The 20179-nt window shown below is 39.6% G+C and overlaps 1 protein-coding gene across 4 annotated transcripts in view; it reads left to right on the top strand.

Moving 5' to 3' along the window:
- The window catches only part of INPP5A (inositol polyphosphate-5-phosphatase A), a 312516-nt gene that overhangs the window by 246956 nt on the left and 45381 nt on the right, over positions 1–20179 (top strand). For all 4 annotated transcript variants that reach the window (XM_089510215.1, XM_089510216.1, XM_089510217.1 and 1 more), the window contains exons 10-11: positions 1617–1712; positions 4408–4482. In XM_089510215.1, coding sequence (XP_089366341.1) covers positions 1617–1712; positions 4408–4482 — 171 coding nt within the window. The remainder of the gene's footprint in view (positions 1–1616; positions 1713–4407; positions 4483–20179) is intronic.

Raw genomic sequence — 20179 nt, forward strand, 5'->3', positions numbered from 1 at the left:
TCTTGGAAAATGACTATTTTAATTAGTATTTCTGACCACATTTCTGTATGTTGTGTCTACACAGGAGCACTCTTTTCTCCAGGTATTAGAAAACTAACTCTGGAAAGCAACCAAATGGTTTTGTTTTGGCTCTGCAAAGAAAAAAAAGGACTCCTTTTCAGAGTTGTATACCAGGAATGCATTTCATAGAACACCAAAATGAAAGTTTTTGTTTTCCAAAATAATTGAATTTGCATTAAAGTCTTATATAAGGCCTGTAATTGAGTTGGCTGTTTTACAGGAGTAAAGTAGGCAGAACTGGAACACAAAACATGACGTTTGTGATTCTTTCTCTGCCTTGCATTCTGAGGGCATCATTAGGGCAAGTCCTTTTGTTAGTCTGTCACAGTTCTCATCTGGTAAGCAAGAAAATAACGCTCTAGGATATTTTTTGTGTCTCTTTGAGGAGAGAGTGTAGCACACTGGCTTTGCCTGCAAAAGATCCTAGGTACCATCTCCAACATCTTTGGCAAAAAGGATCAGGTAGCAAGTGATGGGAAAGACTTCTGTCTGAGATGCTGGAGATACCCTGCCAGGGAGAGTAGATAATACTGGGATAGATAGTTTGGCGTTATATAAGGCAATTTCCTGTGTTCTTTTAGGATTGCTAGTAAATTATATATATGAGGAATTCATTGTAACGATCAAAATTGTCAAATCTTGTAGCAACAGGCCTCCATAAATCATGTTTCATTCTCACCTAACTCCAGTGTAGAGCTTGGAAATGCTAAATATAGATAGAGGTGTGTGTGTGTGTGTGTTCCAGAATTTCCAAGACAGTCTACCACTGGCCATACTGGAGGGGGTAATTTGGGAGCTGTAGTCCCCCCAAAAAAAATTTTTCCCCAATGTCACAGTCCCCAATAACTGGAGGAGGGAAGTCTGAGAGAGCTTCCACTTGCGTGAACACAGTATAACATCAAAGAAGACGTCAGCGGTTCTCATGTCCTCTTTTTACATTTTCAGTATAGCATCTTGACCAAGAGTTCATGTATTTTGTATGTGGGGGAGATCCAGCACCTGTAACCTCTTTTAAATTGTTGAGGCTGTGCTATAGGAGAGGTGTCCATTTTCCCTTTAGATATTCTGCTAAAAGAACAAACAAGATTGTGAATATGCTTGCCTTTCTGCTTACTTTTTAAGAATCAAAACAAAACAGTGGAAAAATCACTTGTATCTGAAGAAAATAACAGTAATAATGTTAAAGATTTAAATGTTTTCTTTATTTAAGAAAATAATAAAAGTAGATGAATGGAATTGTAGGAACAAGACTTTCTTTTTCTTATCAATTTTTTTAAAAATCTAAGCAAATTTTGTTGACTTTTCTCAACTACTGCCCACTTATGGGCGAGAGTAAAGAGAGCCATGGAAAATTGCTCTGTGGTTTTTTAAATGAGCCAAACTATAATATCTGCAGTGTTGTGCTTTACTTTATTATTTTGTCCAATTAGTATTTTATCAAAGAGGTAGAATTTTTCTCTCTCTAACCTGTTATTTTAACTAATTTTTATTCTTTTTTCCTCTCTTTCTCCTGCCTCCATCTCCCCCCTCATCCCCTACATATTTCCCTTTAACAGACACTTTGTACAAAGGCTACAATGCAGACAATTCGGGCTGCTGACACTAACGAAGTAGTCAAACTAATATTCCGAGAATCAGATAATGACCGGAAGGTATGTAACCAAATGCAACTTCTCACTGAATTTTATTTATTTATTTATTTCTAGGCTTCTTTTCTCCCAGAAACAGGGACCCAAGGCAACTCACAGATAAAATCATTTCCAAAACTTTACGATAAAAATGTAAAAACAATTAAAATAATCTAGCTAAAAACAGTATAAAATTACAATGTTATAAAGCATACAAAAGTTAAAAAAAAACTGAGCATACATCCCATATAAAAACCACCCTGACACCATCAGATATTAAAAGCGTGCTTTTGCCTGCTGATGAAAGGAGACCAGGGAGGGGCCCAGTCTAGCCTGCCATGGAAAAGAGTTCCATAGTATGGGAGCAGCCACTGAGAAAGCCCTCTCGTCTCCTCACTAAGCAAGCTTAGGATGGTGGTGGGAACCAAGAGAAAGCCTTCCCCTGTAGATCACCGTTGTTGACCTTTTGGATTCTAAAGCACAAAACACTTGTTGATACTAGAGAAATAGTACTTGGAAGCCATCTTATCCAAAATATACACTTAATGAATTCAGTAAACAGTGAAGATCCACATTCACACTGACATTATAAATGAACTTTCCCGAATCACTGTTATTCTCTGGTACAGATATCTCTTGAAACAACAACAAAAAAATCTTAAGAGGTCTGTGCATTTCCACATAGCTGTCCTTTAGGTCATGTGGAATGGCCTGCACTGAAAAAAGTAGGGGAGCACTCACAAGTTTGGGACAACATTGAGAGACTAAGGTGTGAATTAGAGTTTCATAAAATCAAGGGAACCATAGCAGAATACCTCACATGGAAGTTTTCCACAAGAGAGTGCATCCTTCTGCCCTGCTATTCTCCTTCAGCTGAGAAGAGATCTCATAAGACAATAAGTATGGAACCCTTCTGTCTGTTTCAGTGCTTCTTTTGTCTTTCGCCACCCTTTTTTTGCACTCCTGAAAAACACTGAGCAAATTAGTAATGAGAAAGAAATGATGGACCCATAAGTTAAATTTTGTCATGAGCCATGCTCATTGATTAATTGGTGGTGTCTGTGCATTGTATCTGACTTCACTAAGTCCTCTTAAGGATGGAAAAGACTAAGATCTAGGAGATGAACATTCACAATACAGTTTGCATTTTCTCTTCCTGAAGATAGCTGTAAGTTGGTGATGGTGAATAGAAAAGGGGTGGGAAAGGAAACATATTTTCTGCAGCAAGTCCAAACTGTTGAAGAGAGGGCATCTGAGTTAGAATTTTATCCAAATTTTAGAGAAGAGATAACATGAAGAGGTGTCAAGAAGGAGGCCTTTTACACTCCTGAAATTCTGCATGACAATTAGATTCCTTCCTGGTGGCTTTGGTCTCCTTTAAATTGGTCCAGAAATTCCTCTCTAAGCAAATCACATCAGGCAAAAGTGCAGGGATAGGCACTACCATTTCCAGCTGTTTCTCTCAGGTGCTGGCTCCCTTCCTAGTAGGAGGCCCCCACTTTCAGTTTAGCTTCCAAGGCCCAGTTGCTGTTGAAATGATAAGCATATATCTAGGCTATAGTACGTCAGACCTCTAGGTGAAAATTCACATACTGTATTTGAATGTTCTTTCATACAACACATTCAGTAAAACCCTCATACCTGAATCTGATTGGTAGTCCCAATTAGAGTATGTCCATTGACTTAACTGTTGAATGGTGAGTCAGTAACATAAAATCCACTGATTCAGTAGGTCTGCTTTAATAGGGACCATCAATATGGTTGTGGCATTGAAGAGCCAATGTGATGTAGTGGTTTGAGTGTTTTGCTATGACTCTGAAGACCAGGGTTTGAATCCCTGCTAAGCTATGTAAACTCATTGGGTAGCCTTGAGCAAGTCATACTCTCTCAGCCTCAGAGGAAGGCAAAGACAAACCCCCTCTGAGCAAATTTTAAGGAAACCCCATGATAGGTTCACCGTAGGATCACCGTAGGATCACCGCACATCAGAAACTACTTGAAGACACACAACATTTTATTCCATTGTATGTTGACTCACTACTGCAACCAATTTCAGACTATCATGTGTAGTGAAAGAAGTTGATATTTTCTGAGCGTCTATATAGAGAGCTGGCTTGCTTGTTTCCCTAAACATGAACGTGTATTTTATTAAGCAGAAGCATAGTGTGATAAGTGGCACTAAACAGCCTAAAAGACATTGATCTTCACTGTTAAGATTTATTCTTAAGGCTATGAAAATATATTTGGTGGGGGGGCACAGTGGCTTAGTGTTTAAGATGCTGACTCTGACGATCGCCAGGTCAGCAGTTCAAGACCCAAGCACCGCGTAATGGAGTGAAATCCTGTCACTAGTCCCAGCTTCTGCCAACCAAGCAGTTCGAAAATATGTAAAAGTGCAAGTAGATAAATAAGTACCACTTCGATGGAAAGGTAACAGTGTTCTGTGCGCCTTGGCATTTCATCATACAGGCCACTGACAATCCTGGCTCCCTCAGTAATGGAGATGAGCACTGCTCCCTACAGTTGGATATGTCTAGACAGTCATGTCAAAGGGAAAACACACACACACACACACACACACACACACACACACACACACTTATAAAGTACCCTGACTTAAAGAAGAAGAAAATGGAAATTTAAAAATACAATTTGGAAAGGCTTTCTTACAATATCTGTGTATTTTTCAAGCCCTGTTTCCTCTTTTCCCCCTCCCCAGGTTATGCTACAATTAGAAAAGAAACTCTTTGACTATTTTAACCAAGACGTTTTTAGAGATAACAATGGCACTGCGGTAAGTTTTCAGCTTGAACATTGTTTTTTTTCCCAGACGCTCTGTTCTGTAGACTTGATGCTCCAAAAGATAACACTAAAAAATGTTAGTATTGTCTTTATGCTTAAGATGAAAACTTTAGAGTGGCTTGTTTTTGTTTGTATGTTTTAACTTGTCTTTTGGCTACAAAGGGATGACCAAGATACTTCACATTACAATAACATAAAATGTACTTCAGAAAGAAACAAACCAATGTTAAACAAATTGTATCACTTCTTCCCAGTGTTGTACTGACTGTTTTTCCCAGTTAAGACTTTCTGAATTTAGTGAATTATGGATGACTCAGAATTTGTTTTCTTTTGATATACAGACACCTACGTAGAAAATATATAAACATCTTATCAAGTTTGATGGGTTTACACTTCTAAAATTATGTGTTTGTTCCCTAAATTATCCTTTCTTGGCCATTACAGAATACTTTAAAAGGATGTTTTGCACTCTCTTTCTTATGAGATTTGATAAAAGGTTTTCAGTCTCTTTTAAGAAACAAAACAGCCTCAGTTGTGCTGATAGCATACACATAGGAACAAATGGGGAAATGCAATGCTGTGGCTTTTTCTAGGCTTTTCTCTGTTATCAAACATGTCTTCCTGAACCATGTAGCTGGAATAGGATTGAGGTGCATGATGCTATGGTAGCTTCAGTCTTTTCAGTAAGTACAAGTCTAGAAGACGATGTTGGGATATCTCTCTTCTGGCCTCTGGTCACTGGCATCTGGAATGCTTAATGGTTCCATTACATCCCCCATGCCTTTACACATCTACGTTCAGCCAGTGCTTAGGATATCAGTGCTGATACCATGCATCACCACCACTCATTTCAATTTATAATTCCTTGGGAGACTACAGAAATCCTGAATAGGTATCTAGAGGCCATTTTGTATTGCATGATGTCAAGCACGCTGAAGCTTAATTGAGACAAAAGTAAAGTAAAAAACGTGTGGATCTGGATTGACATTTACAACCTAAAATATGATAGAGTGGCACTCCTCTTGAAAGATACAGTTTACAGTCTTGGCTTTCTCTAGGGTTTGGTACTTACTCTCTATGAAGGCACAAATGTCATTGGTTGTCAAATAGTGCCTTTTATTAGCCACCTATGGTCCTGTCTGGAGAAAGCAGACCTGACCATGATGATCAAACCTTAGTTACACCCAGATGGGGCTGTTATAATGGACTATATATGGGGCTACTTATAAAGTTCATTTCAAAGCTTCCGCTGATGTAAAATGCAGCTTGCGTGACCAAGTAATTGGATTTCTGTTTTTCCTCTCTCCTTGGAGTTGTTAGAATGGTTCTTAAAGATCTGATTATTTGCAGTAGTTTCTTGTTGAATACATTTATTATTCGATGGTTTTAACTATTGCCTCAATTTTATCTGTGGCATAGCTGTTTGATGGTTTAATTGTTTTATGATATATGTTTTAAAATATTCTTTTAAACTATCTAGATTGGCATTTGATCCTGAGTCATCTATAAAACCATGTGCACACATAGATACATGAAAGCATAGTTTTGTATATAAACTATGCATGTACTTGAGTGTAGAAGCTAGAGTATGTTGATTCTTTAATTCTTGGAGAGGGCCTTTTCTGTGCACCATAAAGATGCTTATAGAATGATCACACAGATAATCAGCATTCATATCGAATCTTACCAAAAATTGACCTTTTGTTCTTCTCAGCTATTTTATCTATTATATCTGTTTATACTGTACTTTTCACTCCAGTGGCCTTCTAAACATGAACCCCATCCCCATGTAAAATATTAGGAATGTTTTACATATAATATTTCAATATGGGACTTCTTTTTTTATAAGGAGCTATATAGATTAAAAGTTTGACATACAGAAAATATGGGTCTCTTCTCTTCCTTAAGAAATGAACATTGTCTCAAGATTAAGTTCTTTCAGTATCATTGACTCTCTGAGTGAAAAGCATATGACTTGTCTTTCCCTTACTCTTTAAGACTGACCAATTTATCCCATTGTCTATTGTTTGTAAGTGTTATCATTGTAATTTTTCTAATGATAATGTAGAGATAGTCTAGAAAAGGGACCTGGTCCAACCAAAGTTAATCACTTAAATATCAGTGATCTGAAAGTGTAAATTAGGCACATGTGTCATTCATTCCTGTTGAAATCAGTGGGACTTAAAAGCTTGGAATCCTGCACACAGAGACGTGGGAGTAATTCCCATTGAATTCAATGTAATTTATTTCTGAATAGACATATATAACATTGTTCAGTGGGAATTACTTCCACATAAGCAGGTATAGTATGTCAGCATGAACTGGGCTGTTCTCAAGGTTAGCAAAGCTTCAGATCAAAGGAAAAAAAATAATGCAACAAATCCATAACAGTATGTAGCTCTGTTGTTCATATATACAGGATCAAAAGTCTCATGTTTGATATTCACCGTTTTACCCCCTGTAAAATAATAATAATAATAATAATAATAATAATAATAAATTTTATTTGTATTTTCCTGCTTCTCCCAATGGATCGAAGCGGGATTACAACCAGAAAATCTCCATACAATGGCAATCTTATCTAAAATACATATCATAAAAACATCAAGTTATCTAAAAATTGCATCACAACAACAGCAAAATATCAATTAAATATCAATTAAATATGCTATTACGTCCAGAAGTGGAATTTTCTTCAGTTCTTTATAGAAGGTCAGGTGGATGTGCCCACCGGAAGAGATCCGTCTTTAGTGCCTTCTTGGAGGCATCTAAGATGGTGATGAGATGGATCTCTTCTGGCAGGTTATTCTATAACATGGGGGCCATGGCTGTGTAGGCTGTTTGGGGAGTAGTTGTTAATCTGACCTTTGAATAATCTGATAAATTCTTCCTAGTTATTCTGAGAGTGTGGGGTGGATTATGTAGGGAGAGGCGTTCCCTCAAGTAACTCAGGCCCAAGCCATGTAAGGCTTTAAAGGGGATAACCAACACGTTGTATTGTGCCCGGAAGCTGATTGGCAGCAGTGCAGAGATTTTAAGGCAGGTTTTATATGGTCTGACCTGGATGTTTCAGTGACCAATCTGGCTGCTGTGTTTTGGACTAATTGAAGCTTCCAAACTTGGTACAAAGGTAGCTCCATGTAGAGCGCATTGCAGAAGTCTAAGCAAGAGATGAGCAGAGCGTGTACCACTGTTTCAAGGTCCTTTTGGTCCAGGTAGGGATGCAGTTGGCATATCAGCCGAAGCTGGTACCAAGCACTCCTGGCCATTGCATCTGCTTGAGATGATAACTGCACAGATGAGTCCAGGAGTACTCCCAAACTGCAAACTTTGTCCTTTAGGGAAGTGTGACACCCCCCCCCCCCCGTCCAGGACTGGATGACAAATCTCCATCCCTGGACTTGGAGTACCTATCATGAGTACCTCCATTTTCTCTGGATTTAGTTTGAGTTTGTTTTCCCTCATCCAGCCCATTACTGACCCTAGGCAGGCATCCTGAGAAGAGAAAGCTATGTTAAGAGTAGTAAAGAAAAGAGACAGTGACCTGAATTCAATTGCTACTCTCTGCTAGAATAGACACATTAAATCAATGGAATTTGTATAAGTTGATTCACCATTCAACAACTGTTGCAGTGAGTCTAGGAGGGAACTACTAATAGGATTTGGGCCTGTATGTCCATAATTGCTGTGACTGCTTGTTAAACTTATTATATTGTTGGATCAGCTATTCACTGGGTATAAACATGGGTGAAATATAATTTTATCTTGAGTTAGCAGCAGCTTTTTTAACAACTAAAACTACTTTTCAGTTTGCTACATTCCTCAAATATTAATTATTTATTTGGATTAATTTTCCCATTAAACTGCAGTGCAGTAGAATCAGAACCTGCATTATCAAAAATCACAGCACAAGTAATCGTGATACCTAACAAATATAACTGCAAATCTGTCTTGTGGTATTTGTGACTTCTCGCTTCAGCTAGTGCAAATTAGCAATGCTTATTGTTAGCCGCAAACCTCAATAGTATTGATGTTTGAAGCAGTAAATCTTGATGAACAAAGGGAACTACTATGCAAACTAATTTTTAGAATCTTGGCTGAGATGTTTATTGCATGTTTTCTCAGTATGAACAGGGACACCTGTTATCACGTGCATACAATTCTCATTCTTACTTCTATGTCTTTTGGTGTGATAATCTCCTTTATAGAGTCTGGAAGCTAAAACCCAGTGTACACTACAGAGATAATACAGTTTGACACCACTTTAACTGCAATGGATCAATCCTATGGAATCCTAGGATTTGTAGTTTTGAGGGATATTTAGCCTTCTCTGTTAGATAATTCTGGTGCCACAACAAACTACAAATGTCATAGTTCCATAGCATTGAGCTATGACAGTTAAATAAAGTCAAACTGCATTCTTTCTGCAGTACAGATGCACCTTAGCAGTAGGGTATCCATTTCATTTTTACTTACAGTGAGGCATGTGTCATTCTTGCCTTCTTATTCTGATGGTATCCAAGGTTCTTCACCTATTAAGCATGAATAACCGCTGCATCCTGGAAGATGCATACAAGACTTCATTGGTCTCAAGTTTCAGGATTTGTCATTATTGTACCCTGGAACTGTTGAAAAGTAAGTATCTTTCAGCATTTGGATAACTACAGCTTTGGCCTTCCAAGTTAAAAGTAAGAAAAGAGAAATAATAATAATAATAATAATAATAATAATAATAATAATAATAATAATAATTTTATTTTTATACCGCCCTTCCCATGATCAGGGCGGTGTACAGCATATACCAATACAATACAATAAAAACAGTGAGAATAACAACAATAGACATTAAAATTACATTAAAACCAATTTCTGCTGCCAGAGGAGGAAGCTAACCAGGACCAGCGTCCGGGAATGCTGTTAAAAATAAGAAGGTTTTGAGCTCCTTCTTAAACTGGGCCAGGGAGGTGGCCGAGCGGAGCTCTATGGGCAGCATGTTCCAGAGGGTTGGGGCCGAGATGGAAAAGGTCCTCCTTGAGGTGGAGGCTAACCTTGCCCCCGGGACCCTCAATAGCTGCTGCCCAGATGTTCTGAGTGTGCGGGGCGGATTGTATGGAGAGAGGCGGTCCTTGAGGTATCCTGGGCCCAATCCATTTAGGGCTTTATAGGTAATGACCAACACCTTGTATTGCGCCCGGAAGCATATAGGCAACCAGTGCAGACTTTTAAGCACAGGTGTTATATGGCTGGCTCTGGGTATGCCAGTAACCAGCCTGGCTGCCATATTCTGCACCAATTGTAGCTTCCGGGTTTGGTACAAGGGTTGCCCCATGTAGAGCGCATTGCAGAAATCCAATCTAGAGGTTACCAGGGCATGTACTACCGTTTCAAGGTCTCCCTGGTCCAGGTAGGGACGCAGCTGGCGAATCAGCCGAAGCTGATAACAGGTGCTCCTGACTGTCGCATCCACCTGAGATGTAAGGTGGAGCGATGAGTCAAGGAGCACCCCCAGACTGCGTGCAGTGTCCTTCACAGGAAGCGTGATCCCGTTCAGGACAGGTGGAACCACCGCCTTCCCTGGGCCAGGAGAACCTATCACGAGCACCTCCGTTTTCTCTGGATTCAGACTGAGTCGGTTTTTCCTCATCCAACCCATTACCGACTCCAGACAGGCCACGAGAGGAGAGACGCCATCCTCGGTCACTGCATCAGTCAGAGACATAGAGAAAACTATTTGGGTGTCATCAGCGTACTGATAACCCCGCGCCCCATGTCTCCGGATGATCTCTCCCAGCGGTTTCAGGTAAATGTTAAAAAGCATGGGAGACAGAATGGCTCCTTGAGGGACCCCAGATGTGAGGGCCCTCTTGTCGGAGCACACGTCTCCCAGCTGCACCATCTGGAACCTCCCGGAGAGGTAGGATCGGAACCACTGGAACGCAGTGCCCCCGATCCCCACCTCTTCCAAGCGCTCCAGAAGGATACCATGGTCTATGGTATCGAAAGCCGCTGAGATGTCCAAGAGCACCAACAGGGACACGCTTCCCCTGTCGATGCCCAGACGGAGATCATCGACCAAGGCGACCATGGCCGTTTCAACCCCGTAACCCGCCCGAAAGCCAGTTTGAAATGGGTCCAGATAATCCGTTTCATACAAGATCGATTGAAGTTGGATTGCAACCGCCCTCTCGATCACCTTCCCCAAAAATGGCAATAGCGATACTGGCCGATAATTATTATGCATCAGGGGGTCGAGGGAGGGCTTTTTTAACAGCGGTTTTACAATGGCCAATTTTAAGCTGGATGGAAATTGCCCATCCCTCAAAGATGTATTTATAATCCGGTGTAACAACAAGGTTACAACCGGTCCCCCCTGAGCCGCTAGCCATGAGGGACAGGGATCGAGAGAACAGGTTGTCTTCCGAACACTTCCAAGGATCTAATAATGGGTTCCCTCAGTGCAATAGAGGGAGTACTTCTGGATCCAGGCAGACCTGAGCCCTGTCATCTCTTTTCCCATGAGTACATATAGCAGGATGATGCACTTGGCCAGAGCTCCCTTGGATCGTGTACAAAGTATGCATATGTGATCAAACAGATGTGCAAACCCATTTCAGGTATGATGGTTTATGTCCTATGCACTTATATGCCTGTGAAGAAAAGAAGGGATATTATCCATCCTTGCCAGACCAGTTCTTTTCATCTAGTCCAAAGATGGAGAATCTATCAACTTCCAGATGCTGTTGCCTTGGCCTGTCTACAGTGCCCCTCAGCACGTTCAACATTGTCACTGGTAAAGGATTATGAGAGCTATAGTCCAAAACACATCAAAAGCCAAAGGTTCCACAGAACAGCTCTAGTCTGCTCCAGTAAAGATGCAGCTGTGGGACTAATGATTTACTTATTACTTCTGGTGCAATTATTTAAATCCCTCACCACCACATGCTTCTTTATTTGCATCACAATGTACAGATTCAATTGTAGGACTACCAATATCCAGCCTAGATAAAACTGTGGACTTTGACAAGAAGTTGAGTTTTTCCTTTCATGGTGCTATTACACTTTGGCTTCTTGTCCTTCCTCTTCAGACATCTGCAACAATCAGTGAAGGATGATAGGCAGAGAGAGAGAGAGAGAGAGAGAGAGATGAAGCCCCCATACTTGTTTCAAAATGCTGCTTTCCACAGAGCTCATAACAGAAAGAGATTATTCTACCTATGAGGAGTTGACAGCTATATTTGGAGATAGGGAACTTGCTGACGCAACCTTTCTATTATATGAGAGGACATGTATAAGTACACAGTCTTAGGACTGTTCACAGTCCTGCAGTATGTCTATCTTGGGACTCATAGGCCTACAGTTTATATTCTCACTAAATGTATGAGTAAATAAAAAGGAATCATTTTTGGCTATCTGCTTATATGGATAATTCCCACTACACAGAGGGAATGGAGGATTAATGGGAATTATGTAAAAGCTATCCTTCAGCACGTATATTTTTAATATAGTGCTCTCACTAGAAAAATGTTTATAAATAAAGCAAGAAAAAGCTTCATTTTGTAGTAGCATGTGTGGGTTTCTGCTGTCTTTTCAAGCAACATGAAAAATTATAATTATATTTATGCAGTAGTTTTGTACCTTTTTTTAATGTTAAAGAGCTTTACTCTTTTTAGCAACTCTTGCTATGCTAGTGACATTTCAAATATCACTTGGGTTAATTTTCCTTGCATACCTTTTCACATCTTTTCTTGCAAAGGCACATATACAGACAAGCCACTTTAGCACATTATATTTCAAAATCTGTTGCCATTTCATTCACGCACCAGGAAGCAAGAAATCTTCCAGATCATGAATGGAAGAAAAAGATAAACGATATAATGAGCCATTGGAGATAATCTAATCTTCATGGTCTAGTTAAACACGCAGCACCATGATCACTAAAAACAAACTACCTATCTGAAAGGATAAATGTCCCTAGGCCAAATTCAACCCAAAAAATCCATCGCATCCTTCATCACCCACCAGCCTTGTACCAGTCTGACAGAAATTTAATTCAAGCTGGCTCCTGAAAATAATTATTGTATTTTAAGAGTAGTAATCATTGGTCGGGACATGATTGAATGTGTCCATGCCTATTGACTTTTTCTATGATTTATAGCTTTGTTTAGTCGATATTCCCATCGAAATTGTATAATTAATTATAAGTGGGGCTGTCAGGTCTGCAGGATGGAGTGCCCTGATGAGTATTTGGGAAGATTAAATTTTCCTTAGCTGTACCGATGCAAGGCTTGGGAATTTTCACAGCAGTGTGCCTGTTGGATAGAGATGTTTTCTTATGTGTACAGCAACTGCTTTAGCTCAAGATCCATTGATTTTCTTCAGAGCCACCTTTTTTTATCAGTGTGGTGTGTCTTCAGCAACAGTGGAATTTGTGCAGATGTGACAACACCTGACAAATATTTATTATCAACAGGCTACTTTATCATTGTCCCTACACTGTTATCTCCTCTTTTTTTACATCGTAATCTGGAAAAAAAATTCTCAAGAAAGATGTGGAAATGGTTGCAATACCTGTGAAAAATCTAAAATAGATGCAAATGATTAGTTCAACAGAAATACGATGCATTTTTTGTTCAGAGCTGCATTTTCTCTTTGGGCTTCATTCTAATATGTATTGCAGTCACTCCAAAAGCGGTGGTGCTCAGTTTTTTCCATTAATTCTTTTTTATGAAGCTAAGAGGACCTCTTGCTGAACAAATCTACGTGGAAATAATTTCCAAGTAAGTGTATTGAGGATTGCAATGTTTTGAAAATCACTAATCCCATATCAGGCCCTCAAATCTACCTGAAAGCTTTCCAAATTCTACTTAGCAGGGCAGATGTGTGGATGGTGCCAGGATTCTATGTCCTTCCTCTTCCACAAGGCTTTTTTTCCCATCAAGAAAAATGACCTCCCTCCCATTGCAAACAATGGCTGCATCCACACTGAAGAAATAATCCAATTTGACGCTACTTTGACTGCCATGGTTCAATGCTATGGAATTCTGGGAATTGCAGTTCTGTGGGACATTTAGCCTCCTTTGATAGAGAGTTCTGGTGCCACAACAAGCTACAGTTCCCAGAATTCCACAGCGTTGAGCCATGGCAGCTGAAGTGGTTTCAAACTGGATTATTTTTGTAGTGTAGATGCAACCAATTTCAGAACAATGGCAGCTGGTGGCTCCTTTGTTAATAGAGGAATAAATCCTGGCCAGATTTTGGTTAGGTTTAAAGGAGCCATTCAACTTGCTTAACCCATTTTGGATGTGGAGTTCAGCACCATGGTAAGCTCTTTTAAAATCCATATTAAATCCTGGAGTGGATTCAGCACTCCTGTTACATGGGAGCCAACAGCTGCCATTGTTTCTCCTTAACATAACTCCCACTAGGTCAGAATTTCAGCATCAGGAGGAAAGCCACTGGGAAAAGTTCAGTCTCCCTTTTCAAGGGCAGGCCTTTCTTGCCAGCCTTGGAGGGAGGTGCTCTGTATATTACAGCCCTCTAGAGACCTTCTCAAGACAGGAAGATTGCCAATAAGACGAAAGAAAAATGAAAAATATTAAAGACCTCTCTAATAAAATCAACAAGACCATTATTTTTGAAATTAAACAGCATAATTAGCTACCAAAAGATATTGCATCTCCAAATAGCACTATAGTGTGCATAGCTTTTGTATGCTAATACATTAGATGAGAACCAAAGCAAAATTAACTTTCAATTGTTACTAAGGGCCGAAACAGACAGTTGTAAAAGGGCAGCTCTATGCTGCCCCTTTGAGTGCCAGATCGGAGCTGCAGCAACCGCATGCCATGACCCCAATCCAGCACTTTTCCAGCCCAAAAAGAAGCAGCAAAATGCCACTTCTTTTTGGGGCGGAAAAAGGGCGCTCTTGTAGCCACAACTTTTCAGCATCTCAACAGTGCATGTAAATGTGGCACAGCCAAAACGCTGTGACGCTGCTGCACATGCGGTCAGCCATGCAGCTTCCTGGCAGCGTGGGGACATTGTCAGAGTGTGCAGCGTCTAAACACTGCTCTCAGACGCCACCTCGAACCCAGTGCTTGCTGCAAGTCTGTTTTGCCCCTAAGTTTCTAGGATCCATCTAACGGTAATACTGGTAAGATCAAAAAGTTTAAAATGTCTCCATTTTAATGTAAGGGACAGTTTTATAAGATTCAAAGGAATCCATGCTGTGGGTTACACCCGTGTTTCTCAAACTCTGGTCCTCCAGATCTTTGGGGCTTCACCTTCTAGAATTTTTAAACATTGGTCATGCTGGCTGTGTCTTCTGAGAGTCGATGTCCCAAAAAATGTGGAGAACAAAAAATTGAAAACCACTTGGTTATGCCAACTAGTGAAATACCAGAAGTAGGTTTTCTTTATGGATTTCATTCCAAAGAGTTAACTGGAATGGATGCACTTTCCAGAAAAGAGCAGGATTGTATTTTTGTAGTCTTTATGTGTAATACAGGGGTGGATATCTGGAAGATCTGTCCATTTTCACAAAACTAGAAATGCCCAGAAGATAATTTCCAGTTTCATAAAAGTGCTATTTGCCACCTAAGCAAGTTATGTTGTGGGGCGCACAAATAGCAGTTAAATTAGGGTGGGCCACTGCATCAAGGGACCAATTTTCACCCTCACAAGTGAATATGTTGCTGAATTTTCAGCTGATAAGAGGGGATCTAGTAACAGTAGGAATACAATTTTATGGCCCTTCTGGAGAAATTACTGTATTTTCTGGCGTATAAGACTACTTTTTAACCCAGGAAAATCTTCTCAAAAGTTGGGGGTCGTCTTATACGCCGGGTGTCATCTTATAGGGCAGGTGCTGAAACTTCCGAGCCAGACTGGAGAATTTGTGGTTGTCGCATATGGTGGGGGGAGCTCAAAAACGGCCGCGGACGCATCCCCGCCATATGCGGCGATTGTATGAAAGCAGCTACTGCTCTGATAGTCTTGGAGACAGGGAGGGCTGGGCAGGCAGGGAGAGCTGACCAGTCCAAGCAGGCTTTGTATACAACAAGGTTTCCTGCTAAGTACCTGCATGTTATAAACATTTGAATTAAAATTACCATATTGACATCAAATCTGATGTTTTTTAATTTTTATTTGGTGTGCGTTGGAGGAGGGGTAGTCTTATACGGCAAGTATATCCCAAACTCTATATATTTTAACTGGAAAAGTTGTGGGTCGTCTTATATGCCCAGTCGTCTTATAGGCCGGAAAATACGGTATTTTTAAAATCTTAATAGTAGACAAAGCTACTGAAGGCCAAATCAGATGTAATGTTATTCACATATATAATGCTGACATGCCTGGATTTTTTTTTCTATTTAAAAAATAATAATCATTGTAGTTCAAGCCAGATAAGGAATATTATGTGTGATAGGAAAGCTTTAAAATTTTAATATTAGTGTTAATGTTATACCTATTTTAATCACAGTCCAAATTGCCAAATTGTAAATGCAAATAATTTTTATTCTACTATCTAGTACTTTCTCTACGTGGGGAGTGACCCATTTCATCCTCTCTGGCCATCTGAAAGAATGCATTCTTGGCTTGTGCTGTACATTACATTCCCTTGTTTTAAAACGTGGCTCATTTCTTATCTCAATAGGAATAGTAAGACTAAGCTCGTTTTCAGATGTTGGTACGAAATCTACCTTCCAGGTTTTTTGGCTTCAGCTGGCAGCTATATCTGGAATACTAAGTGAACTGCTTTGTGATCATATGAGAGATTCAGCTTCTAATCAGTGCCCATCTTTCTCAATAGTAGTTGTGTTTGCATTTGCTGGCTTCTGCTCTGTCTTCTGATTTATTTGAAACATGTATGGTTCACATTCCTTTATTGTCTAGATTTGGCCATAATTATGAATATGATTCACGATCATGGGAGAAAATATTATGGATAAACACAGAAGAAGATGGAATCATAAAGATGAGGAGACAGAAGCCTATCCTAGACCTTTTGGTTGGGTTGTTGTGAGGTTACAGAATGCTCTGCATAAAACGTTCACATAGGAGCAGTTGCAAAGGCAGAGTTGAAAGGGAATAAGGAAAAACAAGGATTTCTTTTGAAGAAATTCATGATTCCCAGTGGCAGCTTGAGGTGTGGACATATGTTGCAAGCTGAATTCAAAACAAACTTTTGTGCATTTCTTTAAAGATTTCAACTAATCACAGACAAAAGATTGGTAGTACCTAATGCAGTGGTAGCATCTTTTAGCACATTAAAATGTATTTTAACATCTTTCAAGAAAGAGATATTTGCTGGAACATATGTTACCAATTTAGCTTCTTTCAAAGGAACTCTTTTAGTTGCCTTTAATTAGGAATTATTGTTCACAACATATATAAAATAAAAATGTTCTGCCGTGTGGTGCAAATTACTTCAGTTTATACAACTTGGATTCTCGTATATTGTACCATTCTACAATAATTTAAAATAATTTTGTATTCTTTTTTTAGAAGCCAAAAGTTTTTCAAAATAGATTTAAAAATCTGTCTTGATAGAAGTGAAGTATTTTTAAAGCAGTTACCTAAAATCTAGTTAAAATCACGAGCATCACGAGCATCTCTTTCAAGCTCAAGAAAAAATTGGTTAGAGAGGAGATAAGAGAGCAGTTTCTAATCAGCAAAAGCCTTTTTATGAAGCTTTACTAAGCAAGTGTGTGAATGGGTGCACATGAAGGTTAAGGAACTGGCATCACTGAAAATGTATTAATCAACAGACAAGATATAGCACAATGCACTCTTTCCAATGGCCTTGGCTCTGACCCTTTTAAAGATAATGGGAATACTGTCCACTAAGAACTAGATTAGGACGATCAAATGCATTTCATCAGGGTTTGACTTGAACCCTGATCCCAGAGGTGAAAAGGCAGAGGTTTATCCACTAAGCCATCCAGCCCCCGTCTAGATAAAATCTTGAATGTGATATATAAGGGGTAAATTAGGATAAGGGGAAAGAACTGATGGCTCAGCATCATGCTTGCCTAGGATTTGGGGAGTAGGGGTGAATATAGAAAATATCAAAACTGTTGATGTACTCATCTGCTTAAATTGTAGCTGTGCTGTGAGTAGACTCCCAGATAATAAGAAGTCAGAGCTCAGAAACCAGTGTTTTGTTTAGCATATATGGCATGGAGTATTTTAGAGTATAATGCTATGGTGTCTTCAGTTGTAGACTTATAAGTTCAGAGACAGCATACATGAATGGGTTTGTAGACTATTTGCCAACCTGGATAAATCAAACATGAGACTGGAAAAAAATGCTATAGAGAAAGCAGTTGAAGTTGGCCAGAAAGCTCAGCTGGTTAGAGCACCAGACGAATTTAGGTTTTGCCTTAAAAGTCACAGATTTTAAAATCATGATCATCAGCATCATTGCAACAGCAGCAGTAATAACAATAACAAAAGTGCCCAGACTTCTAAAGCATTAAGTAAAAAGAGCAGAACTCAGAGCATAATCCTGTCAAATCAGTGTGATCCTCTATTGGATGAAAAATATATGGCAGGGGTACAGATTATGCAGCCTTCCAGATGTTGTTGAACAGCTGTTTCCAACAACTTGAGCCAGCATAGCCAGTAGTCAGGAAGGCTCAGAGTTTCTGTTCAACAATATCTGAAGGACCATCTGGTTCCCATGCCTGCTGTGTGGAATCCTTAGGTGTAAATATAGATGAGAAGAAGATAATGGTTTTTCCTTAAATAAACAAAGATAGGCAACATGAGTGGGTCTAGGAGGCATTTTTGCACCTCTGTGACCCACCATATCCCCCCCCCCCAAAAAAAAAAATACAGCAGCACTAAAAACCATGTAAATTCATAGTGGAAATACACAGAAGACATTTCAGGTCTCAAAGCTGCTGACCAAAACAAGACTGTGCATATGGTACCACCTGGAGTATAATAGATGTTTTAGGGTTGCTGTTTTGTTTTAGAAAGGAACAATTTAGCTGTGAGGGCACAGGTGATGCAAATATAGGTGACTGCTTGGGTCCCCTAGGTCACATATTGCCCTCTCCTTCATAAAAAGAATGATTAATCTGGGATCCTACTCCTACTCCAGTTCAGGTTTACAAACTCTAATTCTGACAAGTTCAGATTTGATTAATTTCTTCTGTTCCTGTAGTCTTTATTTTAGTACAATCCATTTAACTTCAGTTTAGAAAGTAGCCATAGGCTTACCTGAACTCTGCAGTTATATCTCAAAAGTCTACAAGAGGTTTACATACAAAGATAGAAATGAGGAAGAATGGAATTTGATGGGGAAAGAGATGCTTAATGTGAGGACAAAGACAGGGACACAAGGGGTCTAGGGGCTGCAAACAGCCAAGGAGCCCTGGTGGTGCAGTGGTTAATTGCTGGTATTGCAGCCACAAGGTTGTGAGTTCAGTTCCAGCCAGGGGCTCCAGGTTCGACTCAGCCTGGCATCCTTCTGAGGTCCCTAAAATGAGTACCCAGCTTGTTGGGCGCAATTGGCTTATACATTGTAAATCACTTAGAGACTGCTTAGTTCAGTATGAAGCAGTATTGAAATGTAGCTGCTATTGCTGGGATTAGGGCAGTTCTTAGGCTTTCTTATGTAAGGCACCAGCAATTATTGTTCTCCAGTGTGCCAGGGACTGGCACTGAATTTATTCCCATTAAGTACAATTGTTTCTTTCTTTCCTGGAAATTTGCCACAGACCAGTACCTATCCAAGAACCACAACTATGAGTAGCAAAGGAAACAGTGCGGTCTAGTTAAATTATTGAAGATTCAGGACCAATAAAAGACATGCTTCTTCACACAGCACTACAGCATAGTAGTCGTAGTAGTAATAGCAACAGTAAAAACAATAAAACAACCAGTATTACTGTTATTTTATTTCATTCATTTATATCTCATCTTTCCCACAAAACCAGGTCTCAGGGTAGCTCACAAAAATTTAAACAAATACAGATAAAAACACATACAAAAATGTAAGTAGAACATAAAATGTTTTTGTTAAATGCAGTTTAATTATTTATAGAATTAAAATTATTTAAAGCAAATTCATTAAAACAGAGAAAAATGAAACTAAATAGAGCACCGTTGTAATAAAATTCCTTCTGGTCATTTCCTAAAAGATAGCAATAGAAAAGTTTTCACTTATCAGTGGAAGGACAGCAAGGAGTGTGCTCTTCTAGGAGCCTAGGGAAGCCACCTAGGAAGAGCTACTAAGAAGTTCCTCATCTGTGCTCCCACAAAACATGGATGAAGCAGAACTATTAAAAAGGGCCACCCACAAACAGGGAGTTTTTGAGACCAGGCAGGCTCATATAGAAAATTATGCCCTTTGACTAGCCTGGATCCAAGTGGTATAGGGCTTTGAAGGTCATAATCAGCACTTTGAATTGGGTTGAGAAATAAGCCATCTGACAGTAGTACTCCCAGTAAGATGCCCCAATCTGGCTGCAGCTCTCTTGGCCAACTGAAGTTTCTGTGCACTTTTCAAAAGCAGCCTCACTCCAGCAATCCAAATGGAATATAACTTAAGACATTTTTCACTGTGGTTAGATCAGACATTTCCTGGCATGGGTGCAGCTGGCACACTGTCTTTAAATGTGCAAATGCATTCCTGGTCACCAAACTGACCTGTGCCTCAAGGCTCAGGGCTGAATATA

Source organism: Sceloporus occidentalis, unplaced genomic scaffold (assembly GCF_023333645.1).
Source record: "Sceloporus occidentalis isolate IW3139 unplaced genomic scaffold, rSceOcc1.0.p SCAF_2, whole genome shotgun sequence".
NCBI lineage: Eukaryota > Metazoa > Chordata > Lepidosauria > Squamata > Phrynosomatidae > Sceloporus > Sceloporus occidentalis.